General features: G+C 38.7%; 1 protein-coding gene across 1 annotated transcript in view; it reads right to left on the reverse strand.

Annotated features, from left to right (window-relative positions):
- Window positions 1-26,097, reverse strand: part of si:dkey-103g5.4 — a 162,238-nt gene that overhangs the window by 32,583 nt on the left and 103,558 nt on the right. The window contains exon 31 of the mRNA XM_034169315.1: window positions 7,416-7,502. Within this exon, the coding sequence (XP_034025206.1) occupies window positions 7,416-7,502 (87 nt within the window). The remainder of the gene's footprint in view (window positions 1-7,415; window positions 7,503-26,097) is intronic.

A 26,097-nucleotide genomic window follows, 5' to 3' on the forward strand; every position in this document is an offset into this window, starting at 1 on the left:
ACCTGTTTTTGATGTAATAACTTTACATCTCAAATCAAATAAAAAAAAATTCAATCAAAAGAACTATATTTTCTGATAGGGGGACTTTATTTATGGTTTGGCAAAAACTTACATTCAGCAATAATAATCTGAAATTCAAACACAAGAATAAACATATATGCTAAAACCTTAAAAATGGGAGTAATAATAGGACATAAGAATAAATAGATGCTAAAAAAAATAACGTGTGTGTGTGTGTGTGTTGGCAGGGGGGAAGGGAATGCATTGTTTATTAAGCAGTCTTGTAGATGCTGGCACAAAAGGTGAACATCCAAAATCTCCTCCCTGAGGGAAACGGATCATATTGTTTGTTTAGGATGTGAGTGGACAGATGCAATGAGTACACTTTCCCTGCTGGCTTGTTTCTCAAAGATGGTAGTGAGGGTGGTCTGGAATTATACAATGATCTTGTTTGGACATGTCTAATGATCTTCTTTAGTTTTGTCCAATGATCTTCTTTGGGTTTGTCCAATGATATTTGGAACTATCCAATCATCTTCTTTGGGAGTGTCCAATGATCTTTGGGAGTGATCTTGATGCTAAAAGTGAGTGTGGACTGGATGAAACACTTGTAAAATGACTGGAGGATTGACTTGTTGACTTGCAGCCATTGTAGCTTAGGAAGTACAGATGTTCTCGATCTATGTAAATGATTTTACTAACTCCCTTTTTCCTTTCAAAAATGCAACCTTTTTGTCATTTAAACACATTTTAAGGTCTTCTGACCTGTGCCCGACTGCGAATAGCCTATCCAGTTTTAAAGATAGGCCAGATAAGCTTCTTAAATCTCACTTGTCCACCTTGACCTTTGGTTGAGTATAACCACCTTTATTGGGTCTTTATCTGCTTTATTTCACTGTGTTAGTGTTTTTGGCTTTTATTGCTGTTTATCATTTTTATTATTGTGACAATTTTACTGTAAAGCACTTTGGCAGGCCACTGGCTATTTTCAATGTGCTATATGAATAAAGCTGACATTGACACTGACATTTTGAGAGCTGTGGTTTATTACTCAAGACTTCATGCTAGTTTTGATGAATGTGTCTTCACATTACTTAATCACTTGTAACTGCGTCTGTCAGTTCCTGCATCAAAGATTGTACCAGTCCATTGTGTCAAAACAGACCTTAAGCTTCTCCTCTCTGTGATCAAACCACTACTCTATAGTTTTCATTCATGGTGTATCACATTTGACTTCCTGTTTGAATGTTGATATTAGATGAGTGGCATCGCAATCAGACTTCTAAAGTGTTGCTTGGGTCACTGTCTTTGTGAGAAGATGAGGTGACAGCTCACATGTATCAAAATCCCCACAAACAAACACTGGTTGATCGACCAACCGGAGAAGCGTGGCATTGAAACTATCAGTTTGTTTTTTTTCCCAGGAGCGTCCTTATTAGTCCATGGGCCAAGAAGGTTTTCAGTACCTTTAAAGGTGACGAAACAACACTTAGAATCCAGCCATGTGGTATAATTTCAACATGATTGGAGCATTTTTAAATTTTGACTCCTGTGTAACCCTTCATTGACCCTACTTGGCTACAGCTACCACCTGGGATGGCTAACATACATTTCTGTGTAGGTCATGGTACGCTGAGGCTGGATTCTAAATGTTGTTTTGTCACCTTAAGTGGTACCGATTAGGTCAAAACTGATAACAGGCTCCTGACTATATTATCCAATCTGGTAAGGTAAATCAAAACGATGGTGATTTGTCCAAACTCTCATCAAAGGTAAAACATTATGAAGGATCTGGCAACTTGCTTCCGACGGATTGTTTGCTGCTGTGACGGTCTTCTGAACTTTACACGGTTGTATACATTTATTTCTGTTTAGCACTCTTCTGGTTAAGTGTATCTACTCTGAACCTTATTTAACTACAGTCCTGTTGTGAATCGCTAGCGGTTAGCATTCACTAGCAGTTAGGTTTCACTAGCTAGGTCGACTCCCCCCACCGTTACTTTTATAGCTGTTTCTTTTTTTTTTACCTGTTTAATACTTCTGTTAGTTTTTCAGTGTAACTACTGTGAATTTTAGGTCATTATTTTACTCCTGTATAAATCTTAGGAGAGGCTAGCATTTTCACTAGCGGGTACTTGCGTTAGCTACTTCGCCCCCCCGTCTTTTTTAAAACTTCTGTTAGTTTTTTAGTGTAACTGTTGTGAATTTTAGCTGAGTACTTTACTCTTGTGTTAATCTTAGGAGTGGTTTTCTTGTAGTTTGGTTTTTCTTTTTACTGTTACTGTTCCTACAAGTCTAATACTTCTGCTACTTTTTCAGTGTAACTGCTGTGAATTTTAATTCATTTATTTGCATCTGTGTGGATCCTGTGTGAGCTTTAGGAGTGGTTAGCTTATCCATTATTGGTTAGCTCATGCTTGCTTGGCTATACTCTTGCATTTCTTAGTGCACAAAGTACACTACCTACTTTACACCGTCCATAAATCCTGCGTGATGTTGGAAGATAGGGTGGTTCTCTTAGAGAGCCGTGTCTGTAAGTTAGAGCAGCTTCTTAGCTCCGTGGTGTTAGATGTTACAGGCACTCCAGATGAGGTTAGTGTTGGGCCGGCTAGCGAGCCCATTAGCATCAGCCTAGAAACGCCGGCTGTGAAGGATGGCTTTCGGACTGTGGCTAGGCGGAGGAAGCCCCGTAGTGTGGTACCCCAATCACACTTGCCACTGCGAACTGTGAATCGGTTCTCCCCCTTGGAATTGCCTGATGTGAATTCTCTGAGCCCACAAGTGACTTCCACTCTTATCTCCAGGCTGAAACACCGAAGTTTAGTGATGGGGGATTCTATCATCCGCAAAGTCAGGTTTCAGACGCTGGCTGAAGTTAAATATATTCCTGGGGGCAGAGCTCCAGACATTGCATCCCATCTTAGGGTGCTGACACTGCAGAAGGGAAGACAGACTAAGGAACATGACATGAGATATAGTCACATATTTATTCACGTCGGCACCAATGATGTCAGGATGAAGCACTCAGAGGTCACAAAAATGGACATAGAGAGGACTTGTGACCTTGCCAGAAAGATGTGTCGGCATCGATTAATAATCTCTGGTCCCCTCCCCTCCTGGGGTAATGATAAGGCGTTTAGCAGGCTGACATTGTTAAATAGGTGGCTGGCGCAATTTTGTAGACAGCAAGGCTTTACCTTTATTGATAACTGGCCTTCGTTCTGGGGCCACTGTGGCTTGCTGATGCTGGGTGGCCTCCACCCTACTGCGGAAGGCGCCACCATCTTGTCTGCGAACATACAGTAGATAGAGCTCTACAGGGAGGGTAACATTAGGAATTTACAGGAGGCCACGGAGCAGGTGATTAGAGACCCTGCAAGGCTTATGACAAATGTGGATGTGGAATCCATTTCTTAGCGGGGAAACTAGTGCAGAAAATCCACTATGGTGATAGTGCAATTTATCTGCCAGGGAGGGAAATTCATCAAGTTGAGACTGTGGCCTGCTTCCGTAGACATGTCCATAAAATCATAGATGGATATGCTTTGCAAATTAATACCCATTACTACATTGGATGATGTTGAAATTGAGGATGGCTCAGTCGTTCCAGCAATAGCAAAGATTTTGTGTCTGCTACCTACAACGTGCATGGAAACGCGCTAAACCTACTTCTAGGCATCTTATATGCTACTCTGAAACCACCCCTAAATCCAAACAGTCAACCCCCCTTAGTCTAGGTCTCATTAACATAAGATCACTGTCCTCAAAATCATTGTTGATTAATGATCAAATTATTGATCAGCACTTAGATATGACTGGGATATGTGAAACCTGGCTTAAACCTACAGCTGTCCTCCCCTTAAATGAGGCCTGCCCACCAGCATATACATTTAGTCGCATTCCTCATGATGTGAAGCAAGGCGGGGGTGTTGCTCTTATGTATAAATCTAGGTTTAGCTTATTAGCTGTTGGGGGTCACAAATATAACTCATTTGAGCATCTGCTTCTCAGCTCTGCTCAGGATATTAGGCATTGCCAAGGTCAGAAGAATAAAAATCAGCCGTATTGTCACTGCATATAGGCCTCCTGGCCCATATTCTGAATTCTTAGATGAATTTGGTGCGTTCATCCCTAACTTGTCAACTAGTGCTGATAACATTCTGATCATTGGTGACTTTAACGTTCATAAAAATAAGCCTTCTGAACCCCACTGCAAATCATTTATGGAAATTGTGGATGCATTAGGATTTCGGCAATGCATTCGGGACTGGACGCACATTAGTGGAAATACCCTGGATCTCACACGTGATATTACTGTCACGAATATTGACATCGTGCCTCTTACGTCAATGGTCTCTGATCACTCACTTATTAAGTTTACAGTTTCGCTGCTGTGTTTAGTGGAACAACAACCTTATATATCACTATGGCGATGCATCAACTCCTCCACTAAGACTGAACTCGAAGCTAGACTGCCTGTTGTCTTAGCTTCACATCTGGCAAATACCCAGTCTGTAGACAGACTTGTGGATCGTTTAAACTCAGTGCTCAAAACTACACTCGACATGATTGCGCCACCTGTGTTAAAACGTGCTCCCCCAAATCACAGTCACCTTGGTTCAGTGATTACCTACGTGACCTCAAGCATAAGGCAAGAGGTCTATAATGGAAATGGCGTCATCAAAATTAGAAGTATTCCACCTTGCATGGCATGATGCTATCTTAGACTTTAAGCATGCATTACTGGACCTATTACTCTGATTTGATCAACAAAAACAAGCATAACTCAAGTTCTTGTTCGGCACGGTGGCAACACTTATTCATGGACAACCACCTGTAGTTCGCTCTCCTTTTACAGCACAAGATTTCCTGGATTACTTTGAGGAGAAAATAGAAGCCATTAGGTTAAACATATCCCCGCATGCCTTAATCCAGCCACTACACCCTGCTATTGAGGTGGGTGCCATTACTGAGGTGTTACCTAGATTTACAGAATTTGATAGTATCTCACTAGGCATGCTGACGAAACTCGTAACGTCAACAAAAAGCACAGCCTGTTTATTTGATCCTATACCAACAAAACTGTTTAAGGACCTGTGGCCCACTCATGGGCCGACTGTGCTGGAAATTATTAATTTTTCTTTAACTTCTGGATCTGTTCCTAAATTTTTCAAATCTGCAGTAATTAAACCATTAGTTAAGAAATCTAATCTTGACCGTGTATTGAAAAACTATCGGGCGATATCAAATCTATCATTTTGCTCTAAAATTCTGGAAAAAGTGGTGTCACGGCAGCTTGTGGACTATCTTACTGAGAATGATTTCTTAGAGCCACTGCAGTCTGCTTTTAGAAAATATTTCAAACAGACAGCTCTCACTAAAGTGGTGAATGATCTTCTGCTTACAATGGATTTGGACACCACTACGGTTCTGGTGCTGTTAGATCTCAGTGTTGCATTTGATACCGTGGATCATCATATTCTACTTGATAGGTTGGAAAATCACGTTGGGATTACTGGGAGTGCCCTTGCATGGCTGACGTCATACTTGACCAGTTGTTCTCACTGTGTTTCGTACAGTAACACTACTTCTAACTTTAGTAACATGAAATTCGGGGCTCCACAGGGGTCCGTCTTAGGCCCCCTGCTTTTCTCCCTTTATATAGCACCCCTTGGGCACATACTGCGGCGTTTTGGGATTACCTTTCACTGCTATGCAGATGATACTCAGTTATACATGCCAATAACTGCTGGTAATCTCATTCACATAAAATCCTTAGATTGCCTTGCATCAGTGAGAAGTTGGATGTCTAGAAACTTCCTACTTTAAACTCTGATAAGAGTTAAATGATGGTTCTTGGTCCAGTGAGACATCGGCATCAGTTAACGCTCAGCCTAAGCTCGTGTGCTATACATCACACTGACAAAGTGAGGAACCTTGGGGTAATTTTTGATCCTACATTGTCCTTTGACCTCCACATTAGAAATATTATGAGGACTGCTTTCTTCCACCTGTAAAATATAGCAAATATTCATCCCATCCTGTCTATGGCTGATGCTGAGACCCTGATCCATGCGTTTATCTCTTCTAGATTGGAATGCTGTAATGTTGTATTTTCTGGTTTACCACAGCCTAGCATTAGGGCTCTCCAACTGGTTCAAGATTGAGATGATGTCCGATTGCGATCTGCCATTATGAAAGTGTAGCCATCAGTGTCAATATTTCTGCAGCTCTGTGGAGTCATGTCTCAGTCAAACAGATCAGGTTACTCTTTCAAAAGTCCACATCAAGTTTGAGTCGTGTTATGATCGTGTCCAGTTTATCATTCAACTTTCTTACATTTGGCAGCAATCAGGTGTCTGCTTTCTCTCCTTCTCAACCTGTTAAGAAGTCCACTACTCAAGCTTTGGACTTTTGCATAACATATCATTAAATATTTGTAGAAACATGTGCACAAAATTTTGTACACGTACTGAAAACAGACATTAAAACAAGATGCCAGATTTTCCATCAGGGAGGGAGAGAGAGAGAAAGTGAGCAGTGGGGGGGATGCTGTCCTCCTCTTAAAATATGAATCATGATGATATAAATGTTTCATGGTCAGTTTACCATGCTGTGACTGATTGTTGGGCAGTAAATCAGACAGAGGTTAGTCAGTTCATCCAGTACTGTATCCACAAATGAAATAATGGCTGAAGTCCACAAAATTTATCAAGAACTGGCTTAGCTGGCCTGTGACGTTAAAAAAAATCGGTCAAGGTCAACCATATGCAAACTCGTGATCACATGACCCAATCACATGATCCATCTCTATATCAAATTTGGTGAACCTGCTGTTATTTGTTCTGAAGTTATCATGTTCACCAAGAATTTCCTAAGTTCATCCAAGAGCATCACATGAGTGATCCATGTACCAAATTTGGAGAACGTGCTGTCATTTTTTTTTTTTCTCAAGTAATTGTGTTTCGTAAGATGACCTTTGTAACTATAAACAGTAGGTTGGGGCACCCCATGTGCGAATTCATCCAAGATTCCATTCAGAAATCTGATTTACACTGCACACTTCTCTGAAGCACACACCAGATCCTGAAGAGACGTTTGAAAGAGAGCAGGGTCAGGTGTCACGGTTGTTGATGGGGAAAAAATGTGTGCTGATAAAGTGGACTGTGTGCAGAACTAAAGAAGTGCAAAAGATAAACCATATCCGTGTCACAAGTGAAACCACGTGAAGCGGTTTGTCCTGAGTGCTACTGGTTTAGTGACTAAAGCTGTGTGAAGGGTCAACATGTTGAAAATCTGTACTTGGGCACTCATATATTTTAAAAGTTGTCGCCTTAGCAAGTTCGTAGTCCAAGAAATAGTTTAACAAATGCACCTATACAGAAAAAAGGGAATTTCAAATTAAAGCTACTCACCTGGTAAAAGAAGGAATTTCTGAAAGCATTGTTGAAGTAGTTGTTATGTGGGAGGGTAGCTGCTATCTGGAGTGAAACTGAAGGAGTCTGAGGAGAAAAGAAAAAAACATTTATTATTATTATTATTATTATGCTTTGATAGGTCCTGTGCATGTACCGTGTAAAATCCCTCTCCCCTAGATAGTTAACATATTAATGAAGAAAAACTGATATGTAATTTGAGAGTGGGTTTGACAAATAACTATTTCAATGCATGCATAATGGAAATTAGGAGCAGGTGTGATTGGAGTTACATATTTGTATTTATACATGTTACAAGTTGAAATTAGTTTGTCAGTTCCCTTCATTTGAAAAGTCCAGATCTGGTGGACAAAAAGGACACCCACTGCTTGTTTTCTGTCAGTTTCTATATGCAGGCACTGAATAAAGAACAAAACTGCATTTATTCCCTTTTCTTTATTATTTTCAATGAATTTGCCACATGTGTCTCTTTCTACTTGTAAATGATAAATGGACTGTATTTATATTGCGCTTTTCCATCTTTATCAGAAGCTCAAAGCACTTTACAATGATTCCTCACATTCACCAATTCACACAGACGCATCCCCTCCACCCCCAACCAAAAAAATAATAACAAATGCTAAGAAAAAAAACTGTTGGGCTGGGTGGCTTAGAAAATACACAGAAGAGGGCATAAACAGATTACAGGCTCTCAGGAAAGAGCTCCAGGGGGTTACCAAAATGGCAGAGAAGATCACTGGGTGCCCTCTACCCACGCTGGAGGACCTTCATGGCTCTTACTGTCTCAGGAGAGCCAACACCATCCTAAAGGACTCATCCCACCCCGACAACTCTATATTTGAGCTACTGCCATCAGGAGGATGGTACAGGGCCATGAAAGCAAGAACAAATAGACTGAAAAACAGTTTCTACCCAACTGCTGTTAGAGCTTTGAATGCCACTGGAACCAAAGAGATATGTCACATGCCACACTTGAAAGGAGTGCAGTATTTGTTTATGTGAAATATATCATCTCTTTTTTGCTACTACGTTTCTATATTTTTTCTTTTTTTAATTTGCTCTTTGACCATACTTCTTTCATTCTGTTAAATTTTATGTTTTCTTTTCTTCCCCAGACCTTTTAATTCTGCATGTGGTTTACTCAGGTTTATATTTGCACTGAAAGACTTCCACCTTACCTTTCATTGTACTTGTTTTCATGACAATAAAGAATCTGAGTGCACACCCTCACTGAATGTCTATTGTAAACCTTTTTATCTGTACATCTATGAGAGTGCATTTGCAGAAATGCAGCCACAGTTATGTTAATATGACTAATCTCTCATTCTTATGGCGTCTTCCTTTCCCTCAAGGTCACCACAGCAGATCCAATATTGATTTGGCTCAAGTTTTACATTGGGTGCTCTTCCTGGACTAACACAACATCTATAATGAATGTGACCACTACATCAATGCACACAACAGGCCTCAGGTAAAAAGACGCCACACCAAAGCTCTGGAAACAATGTAAATATGATGTAAGGTTCATGAAGTGGATTTATTCCATTTTTAAGTATTATATTTAATTATTATAAGTAATTTTCCAGATGTTTCTCTGTCAAAGTGTTGTCTTCTGTCCTGTCTGTTAAATGTTACTTTTGTGGTTACTTTAATTCTGTTTTGGGTTCCATTTGGGTTTATTTAAGACTAAAGTGAGAACTTTAAGAGACGTGCACTGGTACCAAATAAGAATAAGTTTTGATATGCGTCCGTCTGTCTGTGCTCAACATAAGTCCATACAGTCCTATTACTGCGAGAGTCTTCAAATTTACAGGAAACGTTCTTGGGACACAGACCTTGGACAAGCTCAAAGATGGCTAACCTTGACATATTTTAAGAGGTTAAAAAGACACATTTTGTTCCAATCTGTTCAGTTCTGAGATTGAGTGACGGGTGTGAGAGCCAATCAGAGTAGAGCTGCACCGTGACATCAGTGGCTGGTCTCTCCAAAATCGCTTAATTTTGTGTGTCTATATACATGTTTCTCATATATTATGTAAAAGCTAGCAAGAAATAAACACTTCTAAAACTGAAAACTGTATTTTTGGAACCTAATAACACCTCTGAACTTATTTACAAGCCATTTTGCAGACATTAGCATGGTGACCACTAGCTTAGCTTATGACAAGCTAAAAATGGACGCTCTTGTTATGGCAGAACAACTGTTCAGTTTCTGGGTATTCTGTGTTAGTACGCGCCTGTAGCCAACATGCTGGATGAATTCCTGTGCAAAAAAATAGTTCCCAGATAATTGTGATATATTCCTGTGAGATAATGGGTATATCTCATCTAAATTAATTCTAAATTTTACCAGTAATAAAATTATAAAGATAACTGAAGTTTTAAGAGTGGCCATAATAAATATTTAAGAAACTTAAAGTTTATAAGCAACTTCACCTGTTATTGCTAAAGCACATTACATTGACACAGTGGAGTTTGATGTGGAAGAGTTCAGAAACATACGATTGGAATGTTTTGATTACCATTTATAGTTGGCGATGAAAAGGCTTGGGTGTTAACTTCATGTTAAAGTCAGAACAAGAAGCTGCACTGAAAGATATCAATCTGGCAAGAGACACATTCTGTGTGTTGTTGCTCCATCGAGAGCGGCACACTGATCAGTGTGGCGAAAGTAGTCCGGCGAGCTCAATCTGTGGGCGCGAGCTATCCCACAATTCCAAAATAGCAGCGATGTCAGTCCAGTGAGAGCGGCACTATGAGCAGGGTGATCCAGTGGTGGGCACAGCTAACCAAAACGTTAGCTTCAATAACCGCTAATCCGCTAACTGAAATGTTAACTTTTATAACTCTAAACTGGTAAACCGCTGAAAAATTTAGCGGAAGCTCTGTGTCAGCCTGATCCCGTCAGATCTCAGAAGCTAAGCAGTGCGGGACCTGGTTAGTACTTGGACGGGAGACCTCTTTGGAACACCAGTGGCTGTGTGTGTTTCTCTGGGTAAAAGTGGAGTTGCATCAGGAAAGGCATCCAGCGTAAAACTTGTGCCAAATACCAATGCGGCTCTGGTTGTATCCATTGTGGCGACCCCGAACAAAACGGGAACAGCCAAATGGACAACAACAACAACTAGCAGCTAACTTTTAATATTAACTCAGTACACTGTTGGCTACTGATAAGCCAGTTTCAAGTTTAAGCACTGCTGAGGCTTCTGAGTGAAATCAAAGGCGATCACAAATTCAAATGAACAACAAGCCAGAGCGTCTATCTTTAAGCACTATGCCTGCTACTGCCTCACCCCCCCCGCCAAAAAAAATTTGTAATTTACTTTCCACATACACAACAGACAGTGGGTAGAAAACATGAAAAGCAAGGAACTTTTCACTCATGGTTTCACTTAAAATAAAACTAATTGTTGTCATGACGGGCGGGAGCCCGTCAGCAGGAGCGGCTGGACCCACAATACAGACTCCCAAACCAGGTTTTGGTGTGGAGGAAATCATGGTCTTTAATTCAGGCTTGGGTTTGGTACAAAAGTAATCAGTCAGCGCAGCAGAGGTACAAACAGGGTCAGGCTGAGACGCAGTCATACACGAGCAGGGTTCAGAGGCTCAAGCAAACCCTGACATCTGGGATGAGGCGAGAGGCATGGTCGAAGAATACAAAGCAAGGTTCAGAACACGGCAAGACAAAAATCAGGACTGTGAATGGGCGCTGGAAAGTGTACGAAGACAACAATCTGGCGGTGTGCTGTGAGACTGTAAGGGCTTAAGTAACAAGTGCTGTGAACAATGTGCATGTGCAGACTAATTAGGTAACAAGGTGCAGGTGTGGAGGGAAGATTCCAGAAAGGGGGTGTGGCTAGTAGACAAAGATCAAACACTGTGCAAGAGAGTGATGTGAGGAGCAAAGATACTTGGGTTGGTGTAGGAAGTGTGAGTGAGGTGAAACAAAACAGACAGAATCAAAGTGAGGGAGAAACATAAAGGCAGGTGCAATCTAAGAACAAAACTGAAAAGCAAAACAGAGGATTACAAACAGAAGATAAACTTCCTAAAAACTGCTCTGAGAATAATAGACAATAAAACACTAAGACAAAACTAAACTGGAACAGACTAAGAAACCAAAGTGTTTAAACAAATTAAAAATAAAACAGAGATTGAGATAACAAAACCTGACACTAAAGCACAACAGATAATATAACCAATGAGAAGAACAAAATAAGTGGTAAACAATGAAAACACAAACTGGCTGAACAAACCAAGAACGGAACTGCACAATGGGTAAAATATAAAAGTAGCAAGGAAACAAAGTGACAAAGCAAAATAGAACATAGAAGAAACACATGATGAAAATAAACCACTAATAAATCAAAGCAGGAACAGAAGATGGCGCAAAGAAAGAGGCAAAAAAGGGATCAAAGCCTGGAACAGGGCCGGTCATGACAATTCTGGACAGTTTATCAACAACAATGCATATACGTGTATATATATATATATATATATATATATATATATATATATATATATATATACACTCAACAAAAATATAACCTGTGCACTAATCATGGTGTCTAATCAGCATCTTGATATGGCACACCTGTGAGGTGGGATGGATTATCTCAGCAAAGGAGAAGTGCTCACTATCACAGATTTAGACTGGTTTGTGAACAATATTTGAGGGAAATGGTGATATTGTGTATGTGGAAAAAGTTTCAGATCTTTGAGTTCATCTCATACAAAATGGGAGCAAAACCAAAAGTGTTGCATTTATATTTTTGTTGAGTATATATATATATATATATATATATATATATATGTATATATATATATATATATATATATGAGCGGTAACTGACACATGCTCCAAAAGCATTTTGGGAAAATGAGTCTCATCTCAAGTTACGTGTGTGTTGGTTTTCAAATAAATGTGTATTTGTAAATATGTCATATTTTCATTTGTAAATTTGCAAAACTGAAAATACTGTTTGTGAAGTGTGATTCAGTGCAACAAACAGCGGCAATGATCACATGTTGGTCGCTATTCACACTCCTATGCAGTAGATGGTAGTGTTCTACGCATTTTGATGGGGGGGATTAGTTTTGTATATAAGTGAAACTACTACTGAAAAATGCTTTGCGTTTGATGTATCCTGCCCACTGTCTGTGCTGTTATACGTGGATAGTAAATGACAGTTTCGGGGTTTTTGCAGCAGCTGCAGCAGCAGCCACCGTCCCGTCCCATTCTGCTGGGAGAGGGCTGAGCTTAGCTCCTCACAGCGGTCTGACTGTTGCGTTGATTGCGTGCAAAACACGCAATAGACAGGAACTAACGTACGATTTTCGGGTTTACAAATGTTTTTGACCATTAAGCTTTACTCACTATGTCAGCAAAAAACTGTATCCGACACCTCTGGACTCATTTATAAGACATTTTGAAGACAATAGCGTGCATGCTAAATTCCGTTAACTCAAAGCTAATTTTCTATAGAGTTACATTTGTCTCATTAATACCTGCAAATGCACAGAGGGCGATCTACAAATATTCCTTGATTTTCACAACTTCCGTTCTTAAAACTGTACGTAAGACATAGGATCTTAATAATTAAACAACTGCAAATTATAAAGAACAATGCTCATACAGCCGAGGCTGTTTTAGCATTGTGTTTTTTTTATATCAGTGACAATATTACGCTGTTATTCCATGAATGAGGGGATAACCCAATTGCGATGAATCCCCTCCCCATCACCTAAAATTTCTGGATCCAACCCTGCTACCTGTGACTTGTAACACTATCATTTGGCAAGAAAATCCATCTGCACTGTCCCAGTCCAACAAAAGCCCCAGCATCAGTGGACCTCAGGTCCTACAAATGACTTCTAAAACCTTTTGCCCCCTTCTATTTATTTGATAAGAACAGCGCTCACTGGTCAACAGACAAAATAGCTATAAAGGCTAAATTTCACCTTTTGTCCATAGCCCTTTATTAAAAGCCAACCTATAATGTATTCATGAGACTCGAAATGTGATAGACAACAATCTGTCACAAAAATCTTAAAGTAGCTGGTGAAGGAATTTATCGACTGAAGTAAATTTGGCATAGAAAACTTTCCTCCCATCTGAAGCACACACCAGGTACTGAAGAGAAGTTTGAAAGAGAACAGTTCAGATAAAGGTCACACATCAGGGTTGTTGGTGAGTAAGAACGTGTGTTGAGGAAGTGGGCTATATGCAGAAATGAAGATTTGTAAGTATCTGTGATTCGCATATTCGCTCATGGGTCTAATTTGGTGGGGGATGGGGGGACATGTCCCCCCACCTTTTCAACCAGGGGGCACAGAATATGGTACATCCCCCCCACCTTCTGACATATATGTGTGTACTTGAAACATGCTATGCCAGTCTTATGTGCAAAACCATGTCAGAATAGTATCTTTGTTTCTGCAAGTTTGTATTTTTAGCAGCATTGACTTGTTTACAACACTTGTTTCTTGTTTGTCACATTTGGAATTTTCTGGGACTGCATTTTCATGGACTGGCACCTCCCTACCTAGCTGACCTAATTAAACCTTATGTACCGGCCCGAGCTTTACATTCTCAGGGTGCAGGACTACTTTGTGTCCCTAGGGTGAATAAGAAGTCTGCGGGTGACAGAGCTTTCTCTTATCGTGCCCCTGTTCTGTGGAATGGTCTCCGTGTGTCAATAAAACAATCAGATTCTGTGGAGACTTTTAAGTCCAGACTTAAGACGCACTTCTTTTCCCTTTCATATGGCTAGCATACTGGTACAGTTTTGTTTTACGCTTTTTACTCTTTTAATTAATTAATTATTATTATTATTATTATTAATTTAAATAATTAATAGTGGCCTGTACTGAACTACAAGAGTAACTTAATATGGCACCACCTAGGAAGACAGATAAATTGGAGGAAGATATAAAGGAGTAAAGACCTAATTAAACCATATATCAAAAGACATGACCAATTTAGACAAGTTGATGAAGGAGATCAAGGAGCTCCAAAATCTTGTTAAAGAAAAGGACAAGATTATTAAGAAACTTGAGCAACGGGTGGATGAACTTGAACAATATTCTATAAAAGACGATGTTATAATATCTGGTTTGGAAACAAAACATCGGTCATACGCAAGGGTGGTGGATTCTGGTGGAGCCAGTGGGGAGGATGCACCACCTGAAGAACTACAAACACTAGAACAGCAAGTTACAAATTTTTTATATCAAAAAGGTGTTGTCATACATCAAGATACTATATCAGACTGTCACACAATTCCATCCAAAGACAGTAAAAATAAACTACCCAATATTATTATACGATTTACAAGCAGAAAATATAAAAATGAATTACTAAGACAGGCAAAGAATCTGAAAGGAACAAATGTCTATATAAATGAGCATCTAATGAAAAAAAATGCAGATATTGCTTGGGAAGCAAGACTATTAAAATAAGAGAAACACATTGTTGCTACATGGGTCTGGAACTGTAGGGTTTGGATTAGAGTGAAAGAAGGAACAAAGGGTATACAAATCAGAGACATGGAGGACCTTACAAAGTACAGACCTGAGTAGACAAATAAATATGACGTCAGTTGGTAGTAGGACCAATAAAAAATCTGATTAAACATGGAAACAGATGATAAAATATATGACATAGACACCAATATTGATGAAAGTATATTTGACTTGACTACAATTGGTTGTGAGTATTATATGGAAAAACAGTTAAATAGTGAAAAAATTACTGAAGATACCCTGTCACTCATACATATAAACATCCGAAGCTTGTATTGGAAAATGTCAAAAATAAAAGATTATTTAAACCAGTTTAAAAATAGATTCAGCATTGTTGTAATCACAGAATCTTGGCTTAAAGATGACCTCATGGCTGATGTTCAAATGGAGGGATATTTTGTAAATAGAAGAGATAAAAAAGGCGGAGGTATTGTTTTGTACATAAAAACAGATCTGATATGTAAAATTGTAGAAGAAATGACAATAAAAGATGATGTCATAGAAATTGTAACTGTGGAAATTGTACATGAAACATCTAAAAATATTCTAATCAGTTGTGTATACAGAGCACCAGACTCTTGTGTTGTGAAATTTACAGATAAAATAATAGAATTATTCCATCAAATCAAAAACAAAACGCTCTTTATGTGTGGAGACTTTAATGTTAATGTGGAAAGCTCCAGTTGCCAAAGAGCAAGTGATTTTGTGAATTCAATGAATAACTTGGGCTTATTCCCCTTGATAACAAAACCAACCAGAATTACATCGCAAATAAAATAAAAGAAGTTGTAAATGAGTTTAATGATTATTTTTCAAAGGTGGGATCAAGTCTGGTGGGAAATAAACCAATAGTAGAAGATAAATTAAATACAATTGTAAATACGGTCAATAGTATTTTCCTTGACAATGTGGAAAAAGATTAAATAAGGAATATTGTAAAAACTGTAAGCAAAAGATCAACTGACTATGAAGATTTAGACATGATGACTGTAAAAAGTATAATAGAAACTGTTATTGAACCATTCACTTACATTTGTAATCTGTCTCTGTCAACAGGAATTTTCCCAGACGAAATGAAAATTGCCAAGGTAGTCCCATTATATAAAATGGAGACAAACATAGCGTTTCAAATTACAGGCCAGTGTCATTGCTTCCACAGTTTTCTAAAATTAGGGGAAAAGTTTTTGTGACAAGGATGGATAAATTAATTGAGAAACATCATATTTTAAATAATGCTCAGTATGGATTCAGAACAAAACTTTGGATAGCTATGGCAATTATGGAATTAACAGAGAAAATATCAACAGCAATAGATAATAAGGATTATTTTGTAAGTGTTTTTATTGACCTGAAAAAAGATTTTGATGTTATCGATCACTCAGGATTGCTTCACAAGTTACAACAATATGGAATAAGAGGGATTGCACATCAGTGGGTAAAAAGCTACTTAGAAAATAGAAAACAGTTTCTTCAGATAAATAATACTAAATCAGAATTGTGTAACATTATGTGTGGAGTACCACAAGGGTCGGTACTTGGACCCAAACTGTTTATTTTGTATATCAATGATTTTGTGAATGTATCTAATGTACTTGGTAGCATTTTATTTGCTGACGATACAACATTATTTTACTCTGGATCAGATATACAGGAAGTAGCACAAGTGATAAATACAGAGTTGGAAAAAGTTAAATATTGGTTTGATATAAACAGATTGTCACTTAATCTTAATAAAACAAATTTCATATTGTTTAATGACAGAGTAAAAAAAATGATGTGTCATTAAAAATAGATGGAATGGACATTCAAAGGGTAAAAGAAACGAAATTTTTAGGAGTTATGATTGATGAAGATTTTACATGGAAGTCACACATAAATTACATAAAAAGAAAAATAGCGAAAGCTATTGCTGTTTTGCATAAAGTTAAATATTCATTAAATAGTTATGGATTATTAACATTGTACAGTTCATTGATTGTTCCATATTTGACTTATTGTGTAGAAATCTGGGGATCAACATGTACAACTTATACGCAGCCTTTATTTATTTTTGCAGAAAAGAGCTTTAAAAGTGATTAGCAACAGTCGTTTTAGAGACCCATCTAGTCCATTGTTCATTAAGTATAGGGTACTTAAATTTCATGATTTAGTTGATTTGAAATTATTACAAACAATGTACCAAGCGAATAACAATACCTTACCAATAAACATTCAAAATATGTTTGAAAAAAGAGTAAGTAGTTATAATTTGAAAGGCATAGAAGTCTTTAAAAAAACAAGATTCAGAACCAAGATAAAGGAACAGAGTATTGCAGTGAATTGTGTAAAATTATGGAACAACCTCAACAAAGAAATCAAAGAATCAAGGTCGCTTAAATTATTATAAAAACGTATTAAACTAGATGTATTTCGTAAGTATGAAACTATGAAATAAGTCAGTGGGCTGTGACAAAGCCAAAAATGTAATCTCTTAATAATGTTTAGAATGTTTGAAGTTTAAAATGTAATCTGTTAGGGATGTAATCTTATAAATAATGGTTAAAATTATGAAATAAGTCGGTGGCATGTGACAGTCATAGAAATGTAATCTGTTAAATTATGTTGATTAATGATGCTTGATATTGTAAGATTGTATGGTAAAAAAGGGGCAGAAAATATAAGACTTGTTCTTCCAATCTGCTCCTTTTCATTCAAGGCTTTGTAAAGTTTTGTTATTTCTGCTATTCTGTTTTTTTCTTTTAAATGAATGAAATAAATATTAAATAAATAAATTCATGTTATTAGTAATTGGAGGGGCCTGCGGCCTCAACTTTACCTAAATTCTGGGTCTTTTAGAAAAGCTTAGGGCTATAGCGGCCGGTGATCACCTTAGTATTTCTTCTGTTTTTCTTGTTGATTAATGCTGGCAAATTATACAGTATTTTTTGTCTTTCTGATGCCTAATTCTGTTTTTTCTCTGTTTAAGGTGCAGCTCCATCTAGAGATGGGAGTTGTATTTGTGTTGGCGACCCTCCTGCACCAACAGCAATTCTTGTATATTCATCCGTGAATTGTTTTGTGAATTGTTTCTGTAATTTATGTTTGTAGCATGGCCCAAGCAGAGAGTCACCCCTTTGAGTCTGATCTGCTTGAGGTTTTTTCCTCAGAGGGAGTTTTTCCTTACCACTGTTGCTCTGGGGGTTAGTAAGGTTAGACCTTACCTGTGTGAAGCGCCTTGAGGCAACTCTGTTGTGATTTGGCAATATATAAAGGAAAATAAGTTGAAATTGAAATTGCATTTGCCCAGATTTGAAACCAAAAATAGTTGCCTCTAGGGACTAGTGTCTACACATAAGTATCAGTGGACCATATGCTAATTTCGTAAATTCTGAAAGTTAGAAAAGGAAATCAGAAAAGCTATGTGGAACCTCAGAAAGCCCATCTGCAATTATTGCTTGATCTCCAAAATCAGTGTATGCAAGCGAAATTATGTTCAGTATGAGTGTTGTCATTAGTGCCACTTCGAAAATTAAATTCATGATAAGTAATTTATCCTAAACTTATGATCTGTTGTTTTTTCAAACTTATGCAAAAACAAATCTTGAGAAAAAAAATACAGTATGCGATAGTTAATAATTATTAAGAGCCTGTTCTTTAATATTTATGAATACATTTTGCCACACTGCAGTTGTTTTTTTTAATGAGAACTCAACCTATCATTCTTTTTGAGTTCTACACATGTGGTGATACCTTATTTACACCAGGATGTTAATAAAATCAGTGCTGGCTATTCTCAGAATAAAGTACTTATATCCACAGTTTCAAATTGCATAAGTCAAATGGTGTCCACTTTATGGTCTTCTCAAAACATTAAAATTACTGTTCTGGATGCTCAGAATGCATCTGAGCTTATCTAGAAAGCGGCCCCCAGACCCCTGGTTCTAAATTGCGCCCTTGTATACGCTGCATCCAGAAAGTATTCACAGCACTTCAGTTTTTCCACACTTTGTTACAGCCTTATTTCAAAATGGATTAAATTTATTTTTGTTCCTTAAAATCAACACACAATAAAAAATAAAAAAAAAAATCACATGAACCTAAGTATGTACAGCCTTTGCCATGAATACTTATGTACATATGCATTCTTAGTTTATCTTTGCATGTTGTCATTATGGGGTGTTGTGAGTAGAATTTTGAGGGAAAAAAATGTATTTGCTCCATTTTGGAATAAGGCTGTAACATAAAACATGGGGAAAAAAATGAAGGGCTATGAATGCTTTCTGGATGCATTGTACGTCATTTTAGTTAAAGCACGTGATGTTCAGTGCAAATATAACTCACTGCAGCAGTGTTAATGAGTGGCGGTCACAGGGAGGCCTTCAGTGCACTCCCTCACTGAATGTCTGTTGTAAATCTTTTATCAGTATTGCGAAAGTGCATTTGCAGAAATGCAGAAGCCACAGCTGTGTTAATATGACTACTCCCTCATTGTTTTGGTGGCTTCCTTTCCCACAGGGTCACCACAGCAGATCTGATATTGATTTGGCTCATGTTTTACATCGGATGCTCTTCCTGATGTAACACCAAATCTATAATGAATGTGACCACAACATCAATCAATGCACACAACAGGCCTCAGGTTAAAAAAAAAAAACACCCCACCAAAGCTGTGGACACAATGTAAATATGATGTAATGTTCATGAAGTGGATTTATTCCTTTTTTAATTGTTATTTTCAAATAATTTTCCAGATAGAGAAGAGAAATGGTCTTGACAAATAGATTGCAGTACACTTACACAGTACACACTTACATTGCACTTTTCCATCTGATGCAAATGCTCAAAGCACTTTTCAGTGATACCTGACATTCACACGCTCAGACTGAGCTGCCATGCAAGGCACTCAACTGTACACTGAGAGCAACATGGGGATTGTCACTTGTTAATAATAAAGCTCCACAAGAAGGGCATCCAACCACCTAGAGGTATGTTCAGGACTTCAAAGCGGTAAATGAAGCAGTGCATTCCAGGACACCAGTGATTCCAGTGTAGCAGTCTGAAATGTACCCCCGTGTGACCAGTCCCCATGATGCGTCGTGCATGCTAACGCATGGACGTTTCTTCAACCATAATCAGTCCCCCTGGTGCTCACTTCTGCACGTCAATCCAGGTTGGATAGAGACTTCATTCACATTATATTAAAGGGGTCAGATGTTAGCATAATGAAATTTGGGTAATACTCCCTGAGACACAATTTATCCAATACATCAAAGATTAAAAACAAAATAATCAGCACAGATATGATAGTAAGGAGCAAGTTGCAGCAGGAGACCATACAATAAACAATACTTAAGGCATGTATTAGATAAAGTGCATGTCTGAGTAGGGGAAGGGTGATACCTCAGGCCATATTCATTTAACAGCTTGGGGAAATAAACTGATTTTCAATCTTGGGGTGAGTGTCTGAACTGTCCTATATCGTCTGCCAGGGAAGAGTAATTGGAAGATGTGGTAACAGCAGGCCTAGCAAATGTTTCCAGTTGCAGGACACTGGGTGCCAATGATGCAACTGAGTTTAATTTATTATTGACAAAGTTTTTTCTTTCATTCTACAAGGTGCGGCGTACCTCTGGGCCACAGGCTCTTTATGCAGGCAACCGGCAAACTCAAGGACTCCTGCACCTTTCAATCTGGTGGGACAACAGCTGATCCCTTACCAAAAAATAGTGATAAGTATATAAAAAGTAAACTAGAAGTATACTTGAAACATACTTGCATATACTACTTTTTGGTAAGGGATCGCAGCGCTGCGCATGCATGCATGCTTCATTGACACATCTCACCTGTTGGCTTCACAGCTCATGCATGAACCCACCTGGCCAGCACGGTGGCGGCTATACACAGCTGAGAGAGCGAGAGAGAAAATTCGAGACAGAGAGAGCAAGCCGGCAGTGAGGTGCTGAATTCGCAGTCTCATGTGACAGGTCAGTCACTGCATGTTCACCTGTCACATGAGAGTGTCTTTAAGCTAAATGTAAACATCAAAATAATAGTTGCACTATTCCTGACCAATGAATCACAGGACATACAAGCCAGGGAATCGAAACAATCAAATCCAAATCAAATCCATTTTATTTATATAGCGCCAAATCACAACAAACAGTTGCCCCAAGGCACTTTATATTGTAAGGCAAAGCCATACAATAATTATGGAAAAACCCCAACGGTCAAAACGACCCCCTGTGAGCAAGCACTTGGCGACAGTGGGAAGGAAAAACTCCTTTTTAACAGGAAGAAACCTCCAGCAGAACCAGGCTCAGGGAGGGGCAGTCTTCTGCTGGGACTGGTTGGGGCTGAGGGAGAGAACCAGGAAAAAGACATGCTGTGGAAGAGAGCAGAGATCAATCACTAATGATTAAATGCAGAGTGGTGCATACAGAGCAAAAAGAGAAAGAAACACTCAGTGCATCATGGGAACCCCCCAGCAGTCTAAGTCTATAGCAGCATAACTAAGGGATGGTTCAGGGTCACCTGATCCAGCCCTAACTATAAGCTTTAGCAAAAAGGAAAGTTTTAAGCCTAATCTTAAAAGTAGAGAGGGTGTCTGTCTCCCTGATCCGAACTGGGAGCTGGTTCCAGAGGAGAGGAACCTGAAAGCTGAAGGCTCTGCCTCCCATTCCACTCTTAAAAACCCTAGGAACTACAAGTAAGCCTGCAGTCTGAGAGCAACGTGCTCTATTGGGGTGATATGGTACTATGAGGTCCCTAAGATAAGATGGGACCTGAATATTCAAAACCTTATAAGTAAGAAGAAGAATTTTAAATTCTATTCCAGAATTAACAGGAAGCCAATGAAGAGAGGCCAATATGGGTGAGATATGCTCTCTCCTTCTAGTCCCTGTCAGTACTCTAGCTGCAGCATTTTGAATTAACTGAAGGCTTTTCAGGGAACTTTAGGACAACCTGATAATAATGAATTACAATAGTCCAGCCTAGAGGAAATAAATGCATGAATTAGTTTTTCAGCATCACTCTGAGACAAGAACTTTCTAATTTTTGAGATATTACGCAAATGTAAAAAAGCAGTCCTACATATTTGCTTAATATGCGCATTGAAGGACATATCCTGATCAAAAATGACTCCAAGATTTCGCACAGTATTACTAGAGGTCAGGGTAATGCCATCCAGAGTAAGGATCTGGTTAGACACCATGTTTCTAAGATTTGTGGGGCCAAGTACAATAACTTCAGTTTTATCTGAATTTAAAAGCAGGAAATTAGAGATCATCCATATCTTTATGTCTGTAAGACAATCCTGCAGTTTAGCTAATTGGTGTGTGTCCTCTGGCTTCATGGATAGATAAAGCTGAGTATCATCTGCGTAACAATGAAAATTTAAGCAATGCTGTCTAATAATACTGCCTAAGGGAAGCATGTATAAAGTGAATAAAATTGGTCCTAGCACAGAACCTTGTGGAATTCCATAATTAACCTTAGTCTGTGAAGAAGATTCCCCATTTACATGAACAAATTGTAATCTATTAGATAAATAAGATTCAAACCACCACAGCGCAGTGCCTTTAATACCTATGGCATGCTCTAATCTCTGTAATAAAATTTTATGGTCAACAGTATCAAAAGCAGCACTGAAGTCTAACAGGATGAGCACAGAGATGAGTCCACTGTCTGAGGCCATAAGAAGATCATTTGTAACCTTCACTAATGCTGTTTCTGTACTATGATGAATTCTAAACCCTGACTGAAACACTTCAAATAGACCACTGCTTCAACTACCCTTTCAAGAATTTTTGAGAGAAAAGGAAGGTTGGAGATTGGCCTATAATTAGCTAAGATAGCTGGGTCAAGTGATGGCTTTTTAAGTAATGGTTTAATTACTGCCACCTTAAAAGCCTGTGGTACATAGCCAACTAATAAAGACAGATTGATCATATTTAAGATCGAAGCATTAATTAATGGTAGGGCTTCCTTGAGCAGCCTGGTAGGAATGGGGTCTAATAGACATGTTGATGGTTTGGAGGAAGTAACTAATGAAAATAACTCAGACAGAACAATCGGAGAGAAAGAGTCTAACCAAATACCGGCATCACTGAAAGCAGCCAAAGAGAACGATATGTCTTTGGGATGGTTATGAGTAATTTTTTCTCTAATAGTTAAAATTTTATTAGCAAAGAAGGTCACTTATCAACCACATGAATCACTTTATTAATGGCCTAAATGGCGTGTTTTCCCCGCGAGTGGAAACACAGAATGAATGCTGCTCTATTATATGCATATAAGTTCTCAGCGTACGATAACGGCCTGATATTGAGCGGGGCAGCCAGGAGCCATGCAAGGCTCTGGTGCTGCAGCGGTTGGCCTGCCACGCCCCCACCCTAACATCTGATTTCCAGAGAGGGAGAGAGAGTGCGAGCCAGAGAGGGAGGGAAAATAGGAAAGCGCACATGCAAGGGGGGGATATCCAACCTAGGAACTGTCATGTGTTCAGTTCATGGGTAGGGTGTCATTGACACCCAGTAGTATGACACGGCAGGTCTTAAAAAGAGTGGTGCTCAGCCTGCCAGACCCCCCCCACTTGCTTTAAACCCAGACCTCGGGTGTCGCATTATGGGGTTTTGTGCTGTGTTGTTTTTATTCTTTGTCTTTTTTATTTTATCCTGTCATATTTGTTTCATGGGGGAACGTTTATGTCTGCTCTGTTTATGTCTATTTTTTTATATTTTTAATATAAAGCCAGGCATGTGAGACGCAAATAACGAAAAATTAGTTCAAATGGCGAGGCGTTAAGAGGGCTGAAGTTGAAGGTTTTTAGCCATGCTAATGCACCCCAGAAGCATTTACTGAAAAAAGTCTGAAGGACCTAATTGACATGGTGAGATGCTGAAGAGCTTCGCTCATTCATGTCTGCGACATATACCTATTAATAATAATAATGAAATTCAAAATGAGGCTTATCTTCATAATTGCTTTATTTGATGGAGAAAAGAATCACATTTGATTTCAATGGCATGGAAATGCTAGTAACATTTCAGTTTAGATTTTCTTTTGATCTACAGATGAAGAGCAAAAATTAGGGAGAAAAAAAGGAAAACACTACATTATGAATTTTTTTTAACTTTTGCAGATTAGTTAATGCTAAGTATGTACACATTTAGCCTAATATTTGCAAACATCAAGCTAAATATTTAGCTAAATGTTGAGACAAATATGCATCTTAATAAAAGAGCTAATTGTTCTTCCCTGAAAGACAGATTCTTATAGCGTCTAATGACAGACATTTAGCATGTAAGGGCGTGTTTATTCAGAGTTGCCATTCATGGATGTTTTGTATAAGAGTTATATTGTAGCCTGTGGTCTTTTGATGTCAATTTAAATTGCAATTTTCAGGGGCACTTCTAAAATATAAAAAATATAATAAAATAATTTTGTTTGTGCAAACATTTTGTGTTTTTTTTTTGGGGGGGGGGGGGTCTCGCTCGAGGAGTAATTCAGTCTAGATCCGCCACTGAACATGATCAGGTGAAACAACTTAACTGTGTGCATTCAACAGAACCCATGATTTAGGGCTGGGGCAGTGTGTTCCAGTAGTTACAGACAGCAGAAAACCTTTTGTGGCTGCACGTGTTTTTTGTGATGCTATCCACCTTATTCCGAGCTCCCAAGAGGCTGTGTGTGAATTATGGTTGAAACGTCCGGTATGAACCAGAACCGGCATTTGTTTCCATGTTAACTGTTCGCGCTAATCCACTTTCTATGAGGGATAGAGAAGTAAACAGCAGCTGTCACAGTTCAAATGACACAACATTACAATCCCGTTGTCTACAAATATAGAGAGATGTGAGGACGACACGAAGAAGTGGCCTAAGATAACATACGGGAGAATTTTTAGCTACTTTCTTAGCTCTCACTTCAGACAGGGAGGCAGTGAAAAATCTTTAAAGCTCTGAAGCATAGGACCTGCACAGTAATAAAGTCAGCCCCGTTTTGTTAAAAGAGGGCTTGGGACACAACTTATTGACCTTAAGGCAGACATAGAGGCCAGCAGAAGCCTTAAAGTCCCTGATCACAGAGCCTGGGTTTGAGTTTCAGCATCAGGTGAAATAAACAGCAGGGTATTCAAGCGTCACAGGTCAAAGCAGATCTCCAGGTGAGTAACTTTAGTTAATTCTAATATATGAACTAATGTGACAGAATACATGTGAGCTTTGACTAAAACAATCCCTAAGCCGTATTTTACATTTTTTTATATATATATATTCCTCCAGGTCCATTTGACAGTGATGTGCCTGCAGCTGGTTATCTGGACACCTGCAGTTGGACATTTCATTTGACAAAGTCTTTACAGACACATGAAATACCTCCAGAATTTCTACTTTTCACATCTGCTTCCAAAATTAGTGGATGAATTTGTTGCAAAGAAGGTTCTGCTCTGCCCCAAATATCTGAATGTCTTAAAAAAATACAGTAATCAGGTGTAATGTGTGTTACAGACCACAATTACACAGGTTGTGTTAACAACATGCTCTTTAAAAGCTTTTGGCAATGTTGCTTGATTGTTTCACGAGGCAACCACACAGTGAGATCCTTCATGTGTTCACACATAATGTTTACCCACATCCCCACTGTCCTGCTGACCTGACCTTGTGATATTTTAAATTAGTGTGCCAAATCAGCCATGACAAAGTTTTGTCTTAGTTTCATCAAAGTCATTAGAATTTGGGCCACAACTGGCATTGATGGTGAAGTGTTTGAAATCCTGCGTGGAATCCCTGGCTGCAAACGGGAGTCTGCATCACTCTCTAAGATGCAGTCAGCTTCAGGGTGTGGTGGTCCTGGTGGTGGTGGATGCATTTCACACGTGATGGTGGGCCCTTTTGAATAGGTGTGATCCTCCATCACTGGGTCTGACAGGATAACTTCCTCCCCCTGATCCATCTCATCTTGTTCATCTGAGGGTAGCAATACAGGGCATGATTATCAAGAAGTGATGTATTAGGGTTTTCATGACAACACTTTAATTACACCATTAACCTTCCATCAACCCCACTACTTCCCACTGATAACAGCATCACTTCTGTGCTCCAGAAACCAAGAGAAAACCTGGTACATAATAACAGCTACAATATTAAATTCAGATTAA

This window comes from Thalassophryne amazonica, chromosome 4 (assembly GCF_902500255.1).
Source record: "Thalassophryne amazonica chromosome 4, fThaAma1.1, whole genome shotgun sequence".
Taxonomy (NCBI): domain Eukaryota; kingdom Metazoa; phylum Chordata; class Actinopteri; order Batrachoidiformes; family Batrachoididae; genus Thalassophryne; species Thalassophryne amazonica.